This window comes from Paramisgurnus dabryanus, chromosome 21, assembly GCF_030506205.2.
Source record: "Paramisgurnus dabryanus chromosome 21, PD_genome_1.1, whole genome shotgun sequence".
In the NCBI taxonomy this organism is placed as follows: Eukaryota; Metazoa; Chordata; class Actinopteri; order Cypriniformes; family Cobitidae; genus Paramisgurnus; species Paramisgurnus dabryanus.
Window position 1 is genome coordinate 9124711 of NC_133357.1, and position 21402 is coordinate 9146112.

The 21402-nt window shown below is 41.9% G+C and overlaps 1 protein-coding gene and 1 long non-coding RNA gene across 2 annotated transcripts; both read right to left on the minus strand.

The window, feature by feature from the left end:
* Nucleotides 1-381: 381 nt before the first annotated feature.
* On the minus strand, nucleotides 382-3590 carry pfn1 (profilin 1). Its single transcript, XM_065275659.1, has 4 exons — nucleotides 3467-3590; nucleotides 3112-3259; nucleotides 1198-1393; nucleotides 382-898 (listed from the first exon to the last, which is right to left on the minus strand). Exons 2-4 carry the CDS (start codon nucleotides 3241-3243, stop codon nucleotides 801-803), a joined length of 426 nt encoding a protein of 141 aa, XP_065131731.1. The 5' UTR covers nucleotides 3244-3259; nucleotides 3467-3590; the 3' UTR covers nucleotides 382-800.
* Nucleotides 3591-13431: 9841 nt separating this feature from the next.
* Nucleotides 13432-13978, minus strand: LOC135765028 (uncharacterized). The gene is made up of 3 exons (XR_010540396.2): nucleotides 13843-13978; nucleotides 13687-13761; nucleotides 13432-13576 (listed from the first exon to the last, which is right to left on the minus strand). It is a non-coding gene; the product is annotated as an uncharacterized lncRNA (long non-coding RNA).
* Nucleotides 13979-21402: the final 7424 nt, after the last annotated feature.

Genomic DNA, 21402 nt, shown 5'->3' on the forward strand with positions numbered 1-21402 from the left:
ACAACGCTCAATCGTGAAACACGATTGTTTTGCAAACGAGTTAATGCTTCATAGGACGGAAATGCATTCTGCTTCTGTTTTAAGTTCAAAACAAGCTGTCATCCTGCAGCACTGCGTTCACTGAAGTGTTGAGCGTATGCAAACGTTTAGCCCTTGACTTCTGTTTAAGATTGGCTGCGCGTGTGTGTGTTTAAGGCTTTTCTTCATTTGTTTGTTTGTTTGACACACACATCCACCACAGTAAAGCTAGACGTCCAACATTTTTCACCTGTCAACATCCACGATGACAATGAAGTATGAGTAGAAAATACACAGAAGTGCACAGAAGTAACGTAATAATTAGAAAAGAATGGAAACGAATAAAAGACAGACAGCGGCTGCTCCATAGAAACTCTCATTCTCTCTTTATTTGAAATCTAACAGAATTCACTGATTTGTTCAGCAGTATTTCACACAAACATTTGTACAAATCGATGCTCAAACAGTTTCAATTAACGCTCCGCCTGTCTCACACAGCAAAATACTATAGTACCTTAAAATCAATCAATTAATCAATGATAAAACCAATGAATGATATTAACTAGAGTTTGTGTTCCACTGCCTAACTGGAGAGATGAGGAGGACAAACTGAGACTTGAAACTCCTGGAATGAGATGAAGACTCCAGGCATCTCAGACAAGCTGACAGATCTCAGATCTGTTCATCTGGTTTCTGTAAGAAAATCAGGTCGGATGCGACAGAGGAAGTGGGTGGGGCACAGCAGGGTGAGGTGGGCGGGGCAAAAGTTGGTTGGGGTGTGATCACATGCCCACTTTCCTGAGGTATGCTGTCATGTCGAAGACAGGTGGATTTACTTTTCCTCCATGTGCATCTTTAGTTCCTTTAGCGATGATTATAGCTGAAATACAGAAAGAGAGAGAGAGAGAGAGAGAGAGAGAGAAATTAGGGTTTACACTAGAGCCATTCAAATAAAAACAAAATCATTTTATGTTCACATCTCTAATATTCTCAAAAGTGATTGTCCTTAGATTTTACTTACTGTAACACAATAACTTTTTACTGTAAAGCAATGTTTTTAATGCATATCTGCAACATTTGTAGTATGATTATATGATATGGATGTTTTTAAGATGATAAAAGATTCATATATAAAGTGTTAACTTGCTGTAATTACAATGACTGTATTTAGGTTCTCACCTTTTTGAGATTTGCCGATAGTGAATGAAAAAGGATCGGGCTCTGTCTCTGAGGTTTTCATCTTGACGTCCATGGTGTTCTGACCCTCCACATGCAGAGCGTCTCTCAGCAGTGTACACTTTCTGCCCGCCAGAGTCACACCATTAGCAAACAGACCGCTGCGGTCACTGGCTACAATAGCCTGAACCTCTGATGGCTAGAGACAGACAGGTAAAGAGAGAGGGAGGTTGCTTGTAAAATAATGGTCTAAGTTACAGGTTCTAACAAGCAGAACATTTTAGAGAGTTTTGCCCCCTCCACACACACACACACACACACACACACACACACACACACACACACACACACACACAGATTCTTGCGTAGCTCATGTTTTGTCATGTTCTTAAAGACGACGCCTAACTTCACTTCCAGGTCATGAGGAGCATAAAACTTTATCTGTTTCAGTGCATGCTGACTTTCAAACAGATTGTCAGAATGAAATTAAAACACAAACAAAAACTGTGCACAATCTCTGCACATATTACATTTATATTTAAATGGTTTAAGACGAATAAACAGTGCAGGAATCGCTTCAGTGTCTCATAAAACAGAATCTCTGAAACAACATTCACAGTCTGAGACAAAGACACAACATCAGAACTCTCTTATCAAAGCTGCGAGTTATAACATGAAAAGGGGAAACACACCAACTGTGAGATGCAAACACATCCTACATGCATACACACACACACACACACACACACACACACACACAAAACACACACACATTTATCTAAAGATCTTAAGGACCATAAACTTTATGTTGTTCTTCATGATGTTACTATAGAGACTCAACCAAACCCTTCACCTGTTAGCCTACCTGGAGATTAAATCTTTTAAATATCTGACCCTACCTGTAAAACCCAGCTTAAGTGTGATTTACTGTTTTCAAAATAAATGTTAAGAAGATTCTATGAATATATAATATTGATATCTTTCTAATTGACTAAGTAAGATCATGACAAAGATTAAAATGTTGATGTTCTTAAACTCATCATTAGATTGTGTCAATGCAGCATTAAGTTAAAACAACTTGGTTCTATAAGTCAATTTAACCCACTATTTTAACCTGTGAATAGTTGACATAACTTATTAAAACTAGTTGAAGCCTTTAACTTATTTTTTTATAAACATATATGTTCCCAAAATGCTTCCTTTTTTTAAACGCCCAAAAACATTGTGTCATTGTTTGTGTGGTTCCTCTCAGATCTTTCAAACACACAGGTTTTAAATTGAAAGTAGTTTAACATTATATAAAAATATACAAAAGATACATAAAAGACGCCTTCTGCAACAGCGCGAGCGCGCACCATGGGCGGACAGGCGGAAGCGGGGCGCGCGCGCGCGCAGAGAGGTACCCTCACTCACTAGCTTCCGCCTTTATAACACACATGACCAAATAAGGAGCCGTTCTCAGAAGTCCGCGAGACTGCGTTAAGGAAATTCATAAAAGTCATAAACGATTTTCTCGATTAACTTGCGAAAACATTTGGCTGCACACAACTACTCAGACGACATCTGAAGGATGACGGTTTATGATGGTTTAGTTCAAGGCGATGCTGCTGTTATAACCAATCAACCTGTCTGCAAGCGGCTCTTACATTATAACGGAAGTTAACTTATTGTCACGTCGCATCAGAACGCTCAAAACTTTAACGGGCGCGTTTTGTTTCGTCTGTTTTTTTTAAGTGTTCATCAAGCCGCTTACCAACGCCTTATTAAAAGCTTAAGTTTTCCTCATCATCCTCTACAACACCTTTAAAGCACAGATCTGAGAGAACGAGTGGTGACATGCAAACCCATTAAACAATATATAGCCCACATATGCATCCTCATGTAAAGTAAAGACTTAAAACTGAGTAAATGTTGTACCTTGACTTGGCAGAGCCATCCACCGGGTGATGACGCCCAGACGGACTCCTGACCCGGCGCGCACCCGATGATGACCGCATCATCCACCCATTCGCTCTTCGTCAGGCTGCTGATGTAACTGTCCCAACTCATGACTGCTGCTTGAGATCTACAAACAATAAACACCACGACTCATCATTCATATATTGATAGACAAAGATAACGGTTAGACATATCTAGATACACATACACTTATTTTAAAAGAGCCGAGAAAGCCTCGCGTTCATTTAAATCAAATCTCAGTTGACTTGCTGACAAATGCACACTGCAAAATATTAGTAAAGCGACAGAAAGAACGAGTAAAGAAAGCAAATACCTGACTCTGTTCCTGCTCCGATGCAAAGTGAGTTTAAGGAAGTCCGCCTCAGTTTATATGCAGCAGCGGCGCGCGCCCTGCCCCACGGGCCACTTCCGCACAGCGCGAGGCATTCTTATAACTCACTAATAAAGACATATATATGCATGATAGAGATCGTCTGTGCGATTATTTCATTTTCTTTTAAATGCATTTCCAAAAAATCTGTTAAAGTTGAGCGATATGAGTTTGGTGCTTTGGTTTGACATTTGCAGCTAAACAAATGACCAGATTACACACACACACACACACACACACACACACACACACACACACACACACAAAAGAAACAAGTGAAAGCATATGCCCAAAGACATGTATAGTTTGGCCTTTACTATCTTTTACTATAGTAAACCATGGTTTAGCCAGTGGTAATCAATAAACGATTAAACCCTTGTTATTATAAAAAATATGTTTCCTTTTTTTAGGGGGGATGATAAATTCTTATTTAGATTCAGGTGATGTGTTCGTCTGTCTTCAGTCAAATAATTGGGCGTTGTTGTGTTTATAAGAATCCCTTAAGCTCTGCAGAAGATCTTCTCAAATCTCTCGGTTCCTTGGCTTTATATTTACATTTCTGCAGTTCTTCTTTAAAATTCTTGCCCCTGGTTTCACAGACAAGGCTTAAGACTAATAAAACACATAATTGAGCTGTACTGAAAATAATTTGCAATGACAGATCCTAAAAGATGTCAGTGCCATTGATCTATTGTAAGATGCACACCGATAACGTCTTTTTCTAAGACATATTTATAAAAGATTATTCATTTAACTAAGGCCTAGTCCAGGCTTTAGCCAAAACTTTGTAAGCTTGCACATGAATGCAACAATTCATTTCAAAATCTAAAGTCCAAAGTCAAAATGAACTTAAACTTATTTACTAAAAATCTTCTCTCATTTTCAATTCCTCATAGAAATAAATACCTGGCACATCTGTGTTTGGTAATGTCACTGAAAGGACAAATGCAATCTAAAGCAAATCAAGCACTTTTACATTTTCTTGTCATTTTAAAGAATAGCAAACTTGATTAAAAGAGGACATTTTCCCCTTCTGGAGTCTGGAAGAACATTAAGGATGGTAAAAGATGAGGTCGATTGTCCCTTAAAAGTTTCTGAAGCTGTCAAACAGTCTTTTGGATGATGACCACTGAGTTCAGATTTACTGGCACACAAGCCTGCAGATGTAAACTCAGGTTTGATGCAAATGTGTGTTCAACAGCGTGAGATTTGTATTTAATCGAATTAAAGTTTGGCCATTTGCAGAGTGATGAAGATCAAAGCAGGCGACAAAACTTGACCGCGACATCCTGTTTGTGAATCTGCAAACTGCCTGATCTGACAGGAAGAAGAAAAGCAAGAAGAAAAGTGAATGAGTTTCATTTCAGCACTGTAGCTGAATGTGTGAATGTGTCACTCATGAACATCTCACTGTCCAGCTGTCTTCACCAGTGAAGCTTGTTTGACACCATTTGAAATATCCCATGATGTAACCAATCAGCTTGTGCCATGTGAGAGAAAGAGAGAGAGAGAGAGAGAGAAGGAGGTGGAGCCTAACATGATGCAGTGCTCAGTATTAATTCATGATCCATTCGGTTCGGTCCGAGAAACAAACGTAAAAACGTCTGCTGACCGACATTCGTACAAAATGAAAGAGGGGTTGACATAAATTATAACCAAGTTGAAATGATTTAAACTGTATTTGTAAAAGTAAAACAAAAACTTGTGTAGACATGATTTTTTTACAGTGTGGTAGCATTTGTTCTTTATCCTGATTTACATGAAAAAAGCCACATTGTATTACAGGAAAAAGAACTAGTAATGGTTATGTGTTTAACAGTAGTCATTTAGCACATATTAGAAGTGAGTAGAGTTTAAAGCCCAATTCTACTGAAGCTGTGGAATTTTCTCTCATGTTCTTACTGGTTTGGCCCAAGCAAGAGATGTTTCAATCATAACATGCGTCCACATGCTGACTAATGTAATGAAAACAGAATGTATGCCTGTGAGGCAAATACACTCGCACACACGCACACACACATTTCCCTGGGTGTGCAAAACCTATTTGAGTCAGACGCACACGTGCTTATCTCTGAGTTTATCAAGAAGCAGGCAATTTATCAACAACAGGTCCTTTTGAACAAAGTACATTATAAGTGTGAAGGTTGCGCAAGCACACGAATCCCAAGTGAATCTTTCATGAAAGCAATGAAATCAACAATAATGCTTGAAAGACCTGAGCTCTTGATAAACAGTTTCTAGAGAGCGAGTTCATTTCTACGATAAAGACGCTAGATTTCTTCATTGAATATAGAGAAGTGAAGAGAGGCGGAGAGAGGCTGACATTAACTGATGTGAACTTTCAGTCTCTCTTATGTGTTTCACATTCTAGATTATTCTGCTCATTTTAGGGCATCAAGCCACAATGAAACGTTTTCAGTTCTGCTGTAGATGTCGTGTATATGTAAGAGCTCATTTGCCAGTCAAAAGTGGAAGAAAATCGCACCTTCTGCACAGCCAAAAAACCAATTCACGTTTTATTCAGCATCTGAAACCACACGTGCTACAACGTTTTCCATGCATCTAGCTAAAAACCCATTTTAGATCAACAAGAGTTATCTGAAGAAACAATTTCATGCTGACCTATGTTGTTACTTTGTACAAAGGGGTGGTGAGAGATCCCAGCATGCATGAAAAAATCATGTGTTTCTGTTTGAATTTAGACTAGATTCAAATGTATATATAGTGCTTCACAATTGTTCCAGTGCAGAAAAAAAACTGAAATAATGTATGCATGGCAATTTTTACAAATATTTTTAGCTCTGTCGTTTTACTGTTCGCTGACATGATTATTGCTGGTCATCATTATTGTGCAGCTCATCATTTTCCTTTGCAGTTTCTTGACTGTCACTGTTACTGAGGTCTACATGTGATGATATAGAAGTATTGCACGTTATATCTTTAGTTCATTAGAATAAAAGAGTTTAACCCACTTCTAAAATACTTAAATTCACACCTTAGCATTCAGTTTAAACCTTCTTAAGAACACGGACTTCTCCATTTCACACACACAGGCATTGAGTTCTGAAGTGACTCTGTGACTTCCTGTCTCAGACAGGAAGTGGGGAAACTGTCTGTAATGCTTCATCTGATCTAGATTCTCCACTATGCTTTTGTCTTGGTTCCACTCATCCTGTCGTTCTCTTCTGTAACCTCTTTCTTTGCTCACATCTCTTTTAGTTGGATTGCACACTTACTTCCCTCTGTGTAATATGCCCTTATTAGGTAAACTAGGAAGTGAGAAAATGTGGGGGAGATCGTGTTAAAGTGTGAAAAACAGAAAGCCGCAAACTTAGACATTCACCAAACTCCTCTCGTTTACTTTGTGACAACATCGTTCCTAACCTAAAGATATTTTACCTGAAGTTATTTTCTGATTAACAAATGCCCGACAATCTGCAAAAACGACAAAAGTGCATAAAAATATCCATATGACTCGGGCACTTTACGTCATCTAAAACTACATGAGCTTAGTGGAAAAAAACAGAAGAGCATTCACAGCTCTTAAATGGTGTTATGTGTGAAGGCCTGTATTAAACATCTTATTAACAGCCAGAATGGGTTGAGTTAAAAACAGAATGACTGATAAGACCTGAAGACACGAGCAGAACATTAACACTGAGACTTCAGAGATACCATGGAGAACAAAGTCACAAAAAAGTCAAATACCCTCACAGACATCTGCATGTTTATCTGCTGACCCGTCTTAACACGTAGGGGAATTTTCAAAGGAATGCAGTTCACTGTGGACTTAAAACAGCTCCCTCTTCTGCCAAATGACACTAACTGATCAACTTCTATTACTTCACAGTTTGATTCATACAACACTGATTGTCACGTGAACGCTCACCATACAGCTCAAAATGAAAAATCTGATTAAATGTTTTTAACTACGTCTGGTGTTTCTAGAGAGTTGAGAGAACAAACAAAGATTTAACTTCCAGTCAACACAACTCACCAAATCCGAGTAATGGTCAGGACAAACATCAACTGTTGTTTTTGATAATACAGACCGCGGTTCAGTTCATGGGTTAAACTCCTACAGAAAATATCAACTGGTAAAAAGCAGCCTAAAGTGGGTAAAGGCTTTAGCCAAAGCAACATTATCAATATGTTGGTTCGCTTGTGACTTCAGACATTGCAAATCAATCATTTTAATATCCTCAAAAATCTGAGTAACTATCTACTTTCATAGCTAGACTACTATTGACATGGTTGCAACTAAATTTTGAACAGAAAACACACAAATAAACTACAGATTAAATAATGCCTTCAAACTTTTTGCTACTTGTATTAACATTTGATCATATTTGTAAACTTGATTTAGTTTAATTCACTCTGGAAAAAAACAGAAGTAAAACTTTTTTGAGAAGACTTTTTAATGGAAAACAAGGATCAAACAGCTTATGGGACACAGTTCTAAAGCTCAAAGGAGACCAAGATCACTGGGTGTGTAAGACCCTGAAGTACTAGAGATGTTATTAAAAACATTGTCAAAATTGTCATGACTCTGGACGAGGCTAACAGCATGCTTGGTACTATCACCCTGGCTAAAGTTGCTGGGGGCGGTGGGGCCCGCGGTCACAGGAGCGCCGTCGGCGGCAGGGCCGTTGCTGGGGGTGGCGGGGCCCGCGGTCACAGGCGCGCCGTCGGCGGCAGGGCCGTTGCTGGGGGTGGCGGGGCCCGCGGTCACAGGCGCGCCGTCGGCGGCAGGGCCGTTGCTGGGGGTGGCGGGGCCCGCGGTCACAGGAGCGCCGTCGGCGGCAGGGCCGTTGCTGGGGGTGGCGGGGCCCGCGGTCACAGGAGCCCCGTCGGCGGCAGGGCCGTTGCTGGGGGTGGCGGGGCCCGCGGTCACAGGCACGCCGTCGGCGGCAGGGCCGTTGCTGGGGGTGGCGGGGCCCGCGGTCACAGGAGCCCCGTCGGCGGCAAGGCCGTTGCTGGGGGTGGCGGGGCCCGCGGTCACAGGAGCGCCGTCGGCGGCAGGGCCGTTGCTGGGGGTGGCGGGGCCCGCGGTCACAGGAGCGCCGTCGGCGGCAGGGCCGTTGCTGGGGGTGGCGGGGCCCGCGGTCACAGGCACGCCGTCGGCGGCAGGGCCGTTGCTGGGGGTGGCGGGGCCCGCGGTCACAGGCACGCCGTCGGCGGCAGGGCCGTTGCTGGGGGTGGCGGGGCCCGCGGTCACAGGAGCCCCGTCGGCGGCAGGGCCGTTGCTGGGGGTGGCGGGGCCCGCGGTCACAGGCACGCCGTCGGCGGCAGGGCCGTTGCTGGGGGTGGCGGGGCCCGCGGTCACAGGCACGCCGTCGGCGGCAGGGCCGTTGCTGGGGGTGGCGGGGCCCGCGGTCACAGGAGCCCCGTCGGCGGCAGGGCCGTTGCTGGGGGTGGCGGGGCCCGCTGTCACAGGCACGCCGTCGGCGGCAGGGCCGTTGCTGGGGGCGGCGGGGCCCGTGGTCGCAGGAGCATAATTGCTGCCGTTGCCACTTCCGGGGGATTCTTTGTCAAAAAAAAAACATTTAAGAAACCAAAGTATAATAACTTGGTAGAACAATGAAGCACGGACTGTTACTACTTCAGGTAAGTAACATTAAGAATACAAACCTTTAACTCCAATTCCTGTCCCATCATCACTCCAGAAAGAGTTGAAAGAGCCAGCATCAACTGGAGAGCAAAATACTGAAAGAACACAAGAACTTGTAAATTCAAATATAACAAACATTTTCAAAAAAGATCACTTCCAGACAAAAGCAAACACACCATTGCATATGAACTGCTGATAAAGAACCAACAGTAGAATGAATTTAACCAAACTCATGATGTTAACCGATCTCAAGAGCAGACACCACAAACCCTTCACACACAGAGAACCAACGCTGACGAGCTGCTCCCAGCAAGGCTTTAAATCAAACAGAGAATCATTAGCAACACCTGACCCCTCATTAACAGAGCAATTATCTTATTATAGCTGTAGGAGCCATTTGTTGAGTTTGTAGTTTTCTTTCACGCCAATAGAGGGTATTTGATATTTGTCTGGAGTATCCTTTTAATGTAAGGTGACCAGATTTTTTAAATAAAAACTGGGGACATTTCCTAGTTCAATGGTCAAAATATCATTAAAATCTCATTTGTTGTTATCTATGAATTAAAAAATGGGGACAAAACCTTTTCTGCAAAAATGACTTTATTTCTTAGTATTTTTGCCTTGTTTTCAGAACAAATATCTAAAAATTCTGAACAAAAAACACGATGCATTTTCTTCATAAGCAAAATCCCCTAAGAAATAAATCTAGCTTTAAGACAAAAATATAAAACTGAATTGAATTTGTGCTTAAAACAAGCAAAAAATCTGCCAAGATTTTTTGCTTTTTTTATGCACAAATGTGAGATTTTTGGTCTTAAAACTAGACTTATTTTCTTGGGTCATTTTGCTCATCAAGGAATTGAATCCTGTTTTAAGAATTTTTTTAATATTTGTACTGAAAACACAAAAAAAATACTAAGAAAGTAATTTTTTTTAGTGTTTCTAATTCAATTAAAGGTGACATAGAATGATTGAACAGGGTATTTATCTTTGTTCTGTGATGAGACATGTAGACAAAAAAGTTTTTGTTTGGGTCTGTAAAGCCTTATGGCGCTTTTCCATTGCATAGTACCCCACGGTTTAGTTTAGTTTGGGTCGGGTCAGCTCACCTCACTTTGGCGTGGTTAGCTTTTCCATCAAGTTTAGTATCACTTCGGAGTGGCAGGGATTATAGGCGTGTCGTTATATTTACGCTGCCTACTGCTGTGACATCATACACGTGAGAGCGTTGTTGTACATTCCCATACATTCATTTATTTCTCAGTCTGCCACAAAATTAAAATTGGCCACCACAAATAGATGTTTGCACATCGCGTTTATAACTACCTCTGTCTCACATGACAGTTTCTGTTCAAACACCCGACCCGTGGCGTCAGTCAACGGCGCTCCGCTGAGCATATTCAAGTTGCATTTAAGCATATATAATGCGGACGTGCACGTCGCGAATGTGCCGCCACAAACTGCAAGTCTGGAAAAAACTGTTATGGTCTCCCGGATTCTCAACCTGCGGATGTTTTTCATCGCTAAAAGGGTGTTTGGAAACTTATAGCAGAACACAGATAACAACATGTTTGCTTGAGACAGCGCAAGCTAGCAGTAAGCTAAAGCTAATATTTACATTATAGCGATGACGTGACGATTCTCTCAGACCAATTAGTGATCTATAGTGTTTTCGCGTCACGTTTGGTATCAGCTCGGGTCGCTTGGAACCCCAGCCGAGGTGGTACGAAAAAAAGTATCGGGTACTACGTACTGCACCCAATGGAAAAGCTCCCAAAAGTAAGCTGACCCCACCCAAACTAAACTAAACCGTGGGGTACTATGCAATGGAAAAGCGCCATTAGAAGCTTCCTAAAAACCTCTCTCAGATAGCTCTATTAGGTTGGGGGATTTTAAACAAGTGGTTTTGCACCTATTTGGCTCCCCCTACTGGCTTAACTTGCAATCTCATTACTGATTGGCTGACTTTGCTGCCACTCTAAAAATGTAGCCAATTATTTTAAAGTGGAGGGGCAATGAGATTGGGTTGTTTTCTGGCTGACATTTCTAAAAGAGGAATTTCTATGAGACTGAGATGTTTAGCATGTCTAGGACTTTTTGTATGTTTGTGAATGTGGGTAGATAACCATTATTCAACAAAGACAAGGTAAAAATGGTTTTTCATTCTCTGTTCCCTTTAATTGAACACTTTCTGAAGCCTAAATCTATTTTTTTCCTTTTTTTCTGTGCACAAATATGACATACCTCATCAAAAATTACTTCTAGGATACTACTTTAGCTCATTTCATAACATTTTAAACTTGAAGAACAGAAGGAATAATGCAAAATGTAAACATATTTAGTCTACACAAAACAAACGCTCCGTACTATGCTGTGTTCAGTTCACTTCATTGGTATATTACTTTAATTTAACATTTTTGAAAACCCCTGCCAGGGTGAAGTTTGTCAGAAACGCCAGCTGCAGTGTTGTCGTGTAGACAGTACAACCCTACAACCGGGGTTTTTGCTTCTGATTGGCCAACGTGGCTTTACAATTAGGGTTGTAATACCGCCTGCTGGTGTGGCATGCTCTTGACAGCGCGTGATCACGTGTTTTTGCGCGTTCATGTAGGCGTGGATTTCTTTTAAACCAAGTAGTACAGACCGCGGTTCAGTTCATGGGTTAAACTCCTACAGAAAATATCAACTGGTAAAAAGCAGCCTAAAGTGGGTAAAGGCTTTAGCCAAAGCAACATTATCAATATGTTGGTTCGCTTGTGACTTCAGACATTGCAAATCAATCATTTTAATATCCTCAAAAATCTGAGTAACTATCTACTTTAAAAGCTAGACTACTATTGACATGGTTGCAACTAAATTTTGAACAGAAAACACACAAATAAACTACAGATTAAATAATGCCTCCAAACTTTTTGCTACTTGTATTAACATTTGATCATATTTGTAAACTTGATTTAGTTTAATTCACTCTGGAAAAAAACAGAAGTAAAACTTTTTTGAGAAGACTTTTTAATGGAAAACAAGGATCAAACAGCTTATGGGACACAGTTCTAAAGCTCAAAGGAGACCAAGATCACTGGGTGTGTAAGACCCTGAAGTACTAGAGATGTTATTAAAAACATTGTCAAAATTGTCATGACTCTGGACGAGGCTAACAGCATGCTTGGTACTATCACCCTGGCTAAAGTTGCTGGGGGCGGTGGGGCCCGCGGTCACAGGAGCGCCGTCGGCGGCAGGGCCGTTGCTGGGGGTGGCGGGGCCCGCGGTCACAGGCGCGCCGTCGGCGGCAGGGCCGTTGCTGGGGGTGGCGGGGCCCGCGGTCACAGGAGCGCCGTCGGCGGCAGGGCCGTTGCTGGGGGTGGCGGGGCCCGCGGTCACAGGAGCGCCGTCGGCGGCAGGGCCGTTGCTGGGGGTTGCGGGGCCCGCGGTCACAGGAGCGCCGTCGGCGGCAGTGCCGTTGCTGGGGGTGGCGGGGCCCGCGGTCACAGGAGCGCCGTCGGCGGCAGGGCCGTTGCTGGGGGTGGCGGGGCCCGCGGTCACAGGAGCGCCGTCGGCGGCAGGGCCGTTGCTGGGGGTGGCGGGGCCCGCGGTCACAGGAGCGCCGTCGGCGGCAGGGCCGTTGCTGGGGGTGGCGGGGCCCGCGGTCACAGGAGCGCCGTCGGCGGCAGGGCCGTTGCTGGGGGTGGCGGGGCCCGCGGTCACAGGCGCGCCGTCGGCGGCAGGGCCGTTGCTGGGGGTTGCGGGGCCCGCGGTCACAGGAGCGCCGTCGGCGGCAGGGCCGTTGCTGGGGGTGGCGGGGCCCGCGGTAACAGGAGCGCCGTCGGCGGCAGGGCCGTTGCTGGGGGTGGCGGGGCCCGCGGTCACAGGAGCGCCGGCGGCGGCAGGGCCGTTGCTGGGGGTGGCGGGGCCCGCGGTAACAGGAGCGCCGTCGGCGGCAGGGCCGTTGCTGGGGGTGGCGGGGCCCGCGGTCACAGGAGCGCCGTCGGCGGCAGGGCCGTTGCTGGGGGTGGCGGGGCCCGCGGTCACAGGAGCGCCGTCGGCGGCAGGGCCGTTGCTGGGGGTGGCGGGGCCCGCGGTCACAGGAGCGCCGTCGGCGGCAGGGCCGTTGCTGGGGGTGGCGGGGCCCGCGGTCACAGGAGCGCCGTCGGCGGCAGGGCCGTTGCTGGGGGTTGCGGGGCCCGCGGTCACAGGAGCGCCGTCGGCGGCAGGGCCGTTGCTGGGGGTGGCGGGGCCCGCGGTAACAGGAGCGCCGTCGGCGGCAGGGCCGTTGCTGGGGGTGGCGGGGCCCGCGGTCACAGGAGCGCCGTCGGCGGCAGGGCCGTTGCTGGGGGTGGCGGGGCCCGCGGTAACAGGAGCGCCGTCGGCGGCAGGGCCGTTGCTGGGGGCGGCGGGGCCCGCGGTCGCAGGAGCATAATTGCTGCCGTTGCCACTTCCGGGGGATTCTTTGTCAAAAAAAAAAAAAAACATTTAAGAAACCAAAGTATAATAACTTGGTAGAACAATAAAGCACGCACTGTTACTACTTCAGGTAAGTAACATTAAGAATACAAACCTTTAATGCCAACTCCTGTCCCATCATCACTCCAGAAAGAGTTGAAAGAGCCAGCATCAACTGGAGAGCAAAATACTGAAAGAACACAAGAACTTGTAAATTCAAATATAACAAACATTTTCAAAAAAGATCACTTCCAGACAAAAGCAAACACACCATTGCATATGAACTGCTGATAAAGAACCAACAGTAGAATGAATTTAACCAAACTCATGATGTTAACCGATCTCAAGAGCAGACACCACAAACCCTTCACACACAGAGAACCAACGCTGACGAGCTGCTCCCAGCAAGGCTTTAAATCAAACAGAGAATCATTAGCAACACCTGACCCCTCATTAACAGAGCAATTATCTTATTATAGCTGTAGGAGCCATTTGTTGAGTTTGTAGTTTTCTTTCACGCCAATAGAGGGTATTTGATATTTGTCTGGAGTATCCTTTTAATGTAAGGTGACCAGATTTTTTAAATAAAAACTGGGGACATTTTCTAGTTCAATGGTCAAAATATCATTAAAATCTCATTTGTTGTTATCTATGAATTAAAAAATGGGGACAAAACCTTTTCTGCAAAAATGACTTTATTTCTTAGTATTTTTGCCTTGTTTTCAGAACAAATATCTAAAAATTCTGAACAAAAAACACGATGCATTTTCTTCATAAGCAAAATCCCCTAAGAAATAAATCTAGCTTTAAGACAAAAATATAAAACTGAATTGAATTTGTGCTTAAAACAAGCAAAAAATCTGCCAAGATTTTTTGCTTTTTTTATGCACAAATGTGAGATTTTTGGTCTTAAAACTAGACTTATTTTCTTGGGTCATTTTGCTCATCAAGGAATTGAATCCTGTTTTAAGAATTTTTTTAATATTTGTACTGAAAACACAAAAAAAATACTAAGAAAGTAATTTTTTTTAGTGTTTCTAATTCAATTAAAGGTGACATACACTGCAAAAAATAAATTGTTGGCTCAATGAATTATTTTTTAGTAACTAGTTCCACAGAAATTTTACGTTCACTCAATTTCTGTCTCCAAAGTGTTACCTGAGTTATTGTTTTTTAGTTGGCCCAAATTTGACTCAAATATAAAAAAGTATGTTAGCTCAACTAGCTTTATAGTTCATTCAACTAAAATGTTTTAATCAGTTGAATCTTTAAAAACTTACAGCAAATACTCTGTCAATTAAAATTTAAGTATTTACTCAATGTTTTATGTGTTACTTCAATTAATATTTATTATTTGGGAATTTTTTATAATTTTTTTAAATTATTTATCAAATAATTTATGCTGGTGTTGTTAACAAATAATTAACTTCAGTCACATAAAAACAAAAGCTTTATTCACTTATCATACAGACTGAACATACAGAATTAAGTCTTCTCTAAATAGAGGGCATAAAACAGTCCAAAAGCACTCCAAAGTCAGTCAAAACATCTGTAGGGCCATTTAGGAGAACTTCTTTCGCCATGTAGCCCTCTGGTCTGCCTCTCACATCATCACCGCTCTGGTTTGATAAACAGAGGAAATACACACACACACACACACACACATAAATAACATGTTTAATATAATAAAGCTTGACGGTGAAAGACTTTATTCTCTAAATAACGTTAACGTTAGGACAAATTTCCCTCAGACATCACACGTAATTAAACACTATTGGGCGGTTTTCTCGGACAGGGCTGACTAAAATACTGACATTTCTTAACATATGAGTGCTACTGTTTTGTCTCAAAATGCACGCCAGTATTGTATTTTATAAGGTTTGTTTGTAAAAATGTCCCAATTATAATGAAGACCGAGCCCTAAACCCAGGTTATTTTAACTAAAATACCTCCACTTTACCTCGGACACATAACATAACACACCTTTATATATATATATATATCTTTACAAAAACGTCGAGTATTTGCGTCTTTGCCAATTAATATAGTCTAAAATTAACATTTATTTACAACCACTTACCTGACGTGAACTTGAGGAAACGGCTGATGTCGGCTTGTGTCCTTGTGTAAAACAAGGAGTGATTCCAGCTGTTATGTGCGGATTGATCTCAGATGAAATGACCTGTGATACAGATCCTTCGGAGTTAAGACATTTTAAATTCAAAACACACGCAGGCACATACATTACATACACCCACGCGCGAGTCACGAGAGCGCGTGCCTGCGCGCGCACACACAGACACACGTGTACACACAAGGGTATATTTAAAAGTTTTATTTAAGATTGTTATGATATTGGGACTATTTCTCCACCCGCTCCTTCAGCTCTGAAGTTCAAATTCGCATCAAGACGCAGTCCGGTTATAACAAATGTGAAAGATATGAAACATCACTCAACAGCCATATTAATTAAGTGCAATCCTGAAATATGATTTAAAACATAATCCTTTCATTATTAAGTATAAGGAATTAAAATGAATTAAATCGCATGTTTAAACGCCACAGAGATATCAGAGCCAGCAGTCGATTTCTGAGTGGCTTGCCGAGGCGAGGCTGCGCTGGGCGGTGTGTGAGCGCTTAAGCGCCAGTGATTCTCTGGAGCTCTTCTGGAGCTCATCTCCGTCTGAAATTGTCCAAGCACATTTTTAAATAGACGCTATCTTTATTAACCGACTGCATATTTAAACTTTAAGCACATACATTCACGCCTGAACAACTCTTACAATTACATTTTATGACCAAATAACAGTAATATTATGAGCATTTTGTTGTCAGGAAACATAGCTATCATAAGTCCACATATTGACCAGATTTGTTTTAATTAGTTCAGTCAACACAATCCATTCTGAATGTTGACTGGATTTGAAAATAACCATTCATTTAATGTTTTAAACAAAGATTTATGTAGACTTAAAATGTCTTCTCAACTAAGCCCAAACAAGAAAATTGGTTTAACTTACATATTTTTGCCCATCCAAAAATTTCATTAATTGGATTTTTTACAGTGAATGATTGAACAGGGTATTTATCTTTGTTCTGTGATGTGACATGTAGACAAAAAAGTTTTTGTTTGGGTCTGTAAAGTCTCAGAAGCTTCCTAAAAACCTCTCTCAGATAGCTCTATTAGGGTGGGGGATTTTAAACAAGTGGTTTTGCACCTATTTGGCTCCCCCTACTGGCTTAACTTGCAATCTCATTACTGATTGGCTGACTTTGCTGCCACTCTAAAAATGTAGCCAATTATTTTAAAGTGGAGGGGCAATGAGATTGGGTTGTTTTCTGGCTGACATTTCTAAAAGAGGAATTTCTATGAGACTGAGATGTTTAGCATGTCTAGGACTTTTTGTATGTTTGTGAATGTGGGTAGATAACCATTATTCAACAAAGACAAGGTAAAAATGGTTTTTCATTCTCTGTTCCCTTTAATTGAACACTTTCTGTAGCCTAAATCTATTTTTTTCCCTTTTTTTCTGTGCACAAATATGACATACCTCATCAAAACTTACTTCTAGGATACTACTTTAGCTCATTTCATAACATTTTAAACTTGAAGAACAGAAGGAATAATGCAAAATGTAAACATATTTAGTCTACACAAAACAAACGCTCCGTACTATGCTGTGTTCAGTTCACTTCATTGGTATATTACTTTAATTTAACATTTTTGAAAACCCCTGCCAGGGTGAAGTTTTTCAGAAACGCCAGCTGCAGTGTTGTCGTGTAGACAGTACAACCCTACAACCGGGGTTTTTGCTTTTGATTGGCCAACGTGGCTTTACAATTAGGGTTGTAATACCGCCTGCTGGTGTGGCATGCTCTTGACAGCGCGTGATCACGTGTTTTTGCGCGTTCATGTAGGCGCCGATTTCTTTTAAACCAAGTAGTACTTATTTGAACAAACTTAAGTGTGGTGTTCTTTTTCTCTTATAAATATGGTTTCACCAAAGTCATATTCCACACTCCAGACCAGTAGTTGGTGAAAATGCACATTTAAGTAAGTTTGCCAACTGCCATTAAACAGAAAAGAAGAAGAAGAGACCTCTGTGAACAGAGTTTGATTGATGGCAGCGTCCGAATGATCTAAAATCTGGCCTTTAGAGGCAGCATTCCGAGTCATTAAAGGAATAGTCTACTCATTTTCAATATTAAAATATGTTATTATCTTAACTAAGAAGAGTTGATACATCCCTCTATCATCTGTGTGCATGCACGTAAGCGCTGGGGCGCGCTGCGACACTTCGATAGCATTTAGCTTAGCCCCATTCATTCAATGGTACCACTCAGAGATAAAGTTAGAAGTGACCAAACACATCAACGTTTTTACTATTTAAGACGAGTAGTTATACGAGCAAGTTTGGTGGTACAAAATAAAACGTAGCGCTTTTCTAAGCGGATTTAATAGAGGAACTATATTGTATGGCGGAACAGCACTTTTGGGAGTACTTCGACTCGGCGCAGTAACACCCTCCCTCTCCCATTATGAGAGGGAGAAGGGGAGCGGATTTTTCAGGCGAGTTGAAGTACTCCCAAAAGTGCTGTTACGCCATACAATATAGTTCCTCTATTAAATCCGCTTAGAAAAGCGCTACGTTTTATTTTGTACCACCAAACTTGCTCGTATAACTACTCGTCTTAAATAGTAAAAACGTTGATGTGTTTGGTCACTTCTAACTTTATCTCTGAGTGATACCATTGAATGAATGGGGCTAAGCTAAATGCTATCGAAGTGTCGCAGCGCGCTCCAGCGCTTACGTGCACGCACACAGATGATAGAGGGATGTATCAACTCTTCTTAGTTAAGGTAATAACATATTTTAATATTGAAAATGAGTAGACTATTCCTTTAAGGCATCAAGGCACATCCGAATCCAATGTTTGGTTTACTTCTTGTCTCTTGAGATAGCTCCACTGTCCTGTCGCACAAATCCATGCATGGGTGTGCAGGTGTGATTGGTCGAGTTTGACAAAATAAAATGGTGCCCAAGGAAGCGGCTGGAGCACAGATTTAGTGTAATTAAATGCATTTCTAGTGAGAAACTTTCGGACGCAGCCGATGTTTCAAGTAAAAATGATGATGTACAGTAAGGACCTAATCAAATACCACCTCCAGTATCTTATTTTTATCTTAAACATATTTTGCTAAAAAATAATTGTGAAGATGTACAAAAAAAAGTGCTGTACAGGTTAAAAATATACAATAAGTAAACATAAAATAACACAATATAGTGAAACATACATCAGTTCAGTTAAAAGCCCAGCGTCCCAGGTTCACTTCCTAGGTGCCATCAACTCACTTGAAGATCCAGGCCGAGTCTTTTCTCTTCACCCATATCCACTGGTTTTCCTTTTCCGCAGCCGTGCTGAGGTCTTTGACTGCCCTCAGCAGCCGTGCTGAGGGCCTTTCCTCGCACTCCCATTTCTCTGAGTAACCTGGATGTTAAGGTGGCTACAAACCCTCTGCAACCTACTTCCACCGGGCGTACTTTCACATTCCAGCCTTGTTGTTGCGCATCGATTCCAAGTTCAGAGTACCTCAGCCTTTTCTGTTCACAGCCCTCCTCCACGGCACCCTCCCAGGGCACGGTGAGCTCGATGATGTAGACGAGCTTGAGCGAGGCTCACCACAGAACAAGGTCTGGTCGCAGGTTGGTGGCTGAATGAAAGGAAACAACATATTTCCTAAAAATACAACCCAAAGGAAGTAGGTATAGAGAGAAAAGCATTGGAGCATCGATCCCTGGGGAACTCCACAGGTTAAATGTCCCCGGGAGGACGTGAAATTCAAAACCTGTGAAAGTTTCACAGAGAGACTACGGTTTGTAAAAAAGGATTTAAAGGAGACATCTCAGAAGACTTTTTAAGATGTCAAAGAAATCTTTGGTGTCCCCCGATTAGGTAGGCAAGGCAAGTTTATTTATATAGCACATTTCATACACAGAAGTCATTCAAAGTGCTTTACATAAAAATGAGAAAACAATCTAAGAGAAAGAAATATGTGAAAATAAGAGACACACAATAAAAACAAAGATACATGAGAATTTAAAATAACAATTAAAAGAAAATAAGAATGGTTTAACATGTGTTCAAAAGAACATAAAAAGAGTAAAAGTGACTTGAGTTAAAAGTGCAGTCATTGTGAAGCAGTACAGTGCTCATTTACTAAACGCAGATATGTGTTTTTAATCTAGATTTAAAAGTGTTTACTGTTGAAGCACATCGGATCTCTTCTGGAAGCTGATTCCAGCTACAGGTGACATCATAACTAAATGCCGATTCCTATTCTAAAAAAAAACAACCTTGACCCTTCTGTTTTATCAAATTTCCAACCTATTTCTGTGTTGTCTTTCCTATCTAAGTTACTGGAGAAGAATGTACTTATTCAGCTCCAGTCAACCAGATCTATGAAATCTTCAAAGAAATACATAGTACTGAGACAACACTGGTAAAAGTTTACAATCATATTTGATGGTTAAGACTTGGTTAACTCTATGATTATGTTGAATTTATCTTCAGCTTTTGATACTGTTGATCATGAAATTCTCATCTCTCGGCAAGAACATTATATGGGTTTAGGAGGTGAAGTCCTACACTGGTTTAAATCTTTATTTTACAAATCGCAGTTTCTCTGTCAAAATAGGAAATTTCACCTCTTCTCCGGGGCATTGAACCTGTGGAGTTCCTCAGGGCTCGGTTTGATCTCCTATGCTTTTCTCTCTATACCTACTTCCTTTGGGTTGTATTTTTGGGAAGTATGATGTATCTTTTCATTGTTATGCAGATGATTTGCAAATCTACCTGCCTGTGACCAAGAAAGTCCCATGTGCATTAAATACACTGCACACTTGTCTAAATGAGATAAAATCGTGGCTCTCCACTAACTTCCTCTTTTAAAATTCAGATCAAACAGAATTTTGGGAGCCCCATCATTGAAGTAAGCAAAAACAGAGAGAAAGAAAAAAGATAGAAATGAGCAGCGATGCGCAATGTACGAGTGTTATGAGCTGTTCAGAAAAAAATAGTATGAGATTCATCGGCCCAAAAGTACGTCTGCCCACCGGGAAATTGCCCCTCCTCCAGGACCAGAAATGCCCACCCCTGACTTAGCTTATTCGAAACAAATAACACATAAAACTAACACCGTTCGTTTGCATGGAGAAGGGGGGGGTTTATGACTTGTACTGCATCCAGCCACCAGGGGCCGATCAAAGAGCCAGCGGCTTCACTTTTCAAAATCCATGAGGATTTCATATCCTTACTACATTAAAATAAAGACATTCTTTAAAGTGCTGTAAAATTAATATGTGTGTCTATACAGCTGATCATTTATATGGATCGGTGGTCTATACATAAATATTGAATATACTGTCTGAAACGAGTCTACATTTACAGTAATTGAATGATTAATAGCCAGATTTATGTGTGTTTAATGACATGACAAATTGAAAAGGGGGAGGAGATTTATACGTGCATCAGGTTTAGTTGATAAAACACTTCCACATATATACACTTGTGTATCCTCGCTCATAAATCCTCGTTCCACGCGATACAATTAAAGAATTGAGATCTCATTGAGAAGCTCATTCCAGCGCAAGAGGCTTCATTTTAATATTAACCATACTAGAATAAATAAATAAACGCAAAATTAATGAAACAATAAACGGCTTTGCATATAGGGAATGTGAAGGTACGTCACGCAGTGTTGCGTTATAGAGGCATCACTGACCGCCATGCCATTTAATTGTGGGCGTGTTAAGCTGAAACGAGGTAAAAT

Excerpts from the sequence above, each read along its gene's own strand:
- pfn1 (XM_065275659.1), bottom strand. The coding sequence starts at position 3,243 with ATGAGTTGGGACAGTTACATCAGCAGCCTGACGAAGAGCGAATGGGTG. Across the intron at positions 1,394-3,111 it reads GATGGCTCTGCCAAGTCAAG|CCATCAGAGGTTCAGGCTAT; the intron begins GTACAACATTTA and ends GTCTGTCTCTAG. Across the intron at positions 899-1,197 it reads TATCGGCAAATCTCAAAAAG|CTATAATCATCGCTAAAGGA; the intron begins GTGAGAACCTAA and ends TCTGTATTTCAG.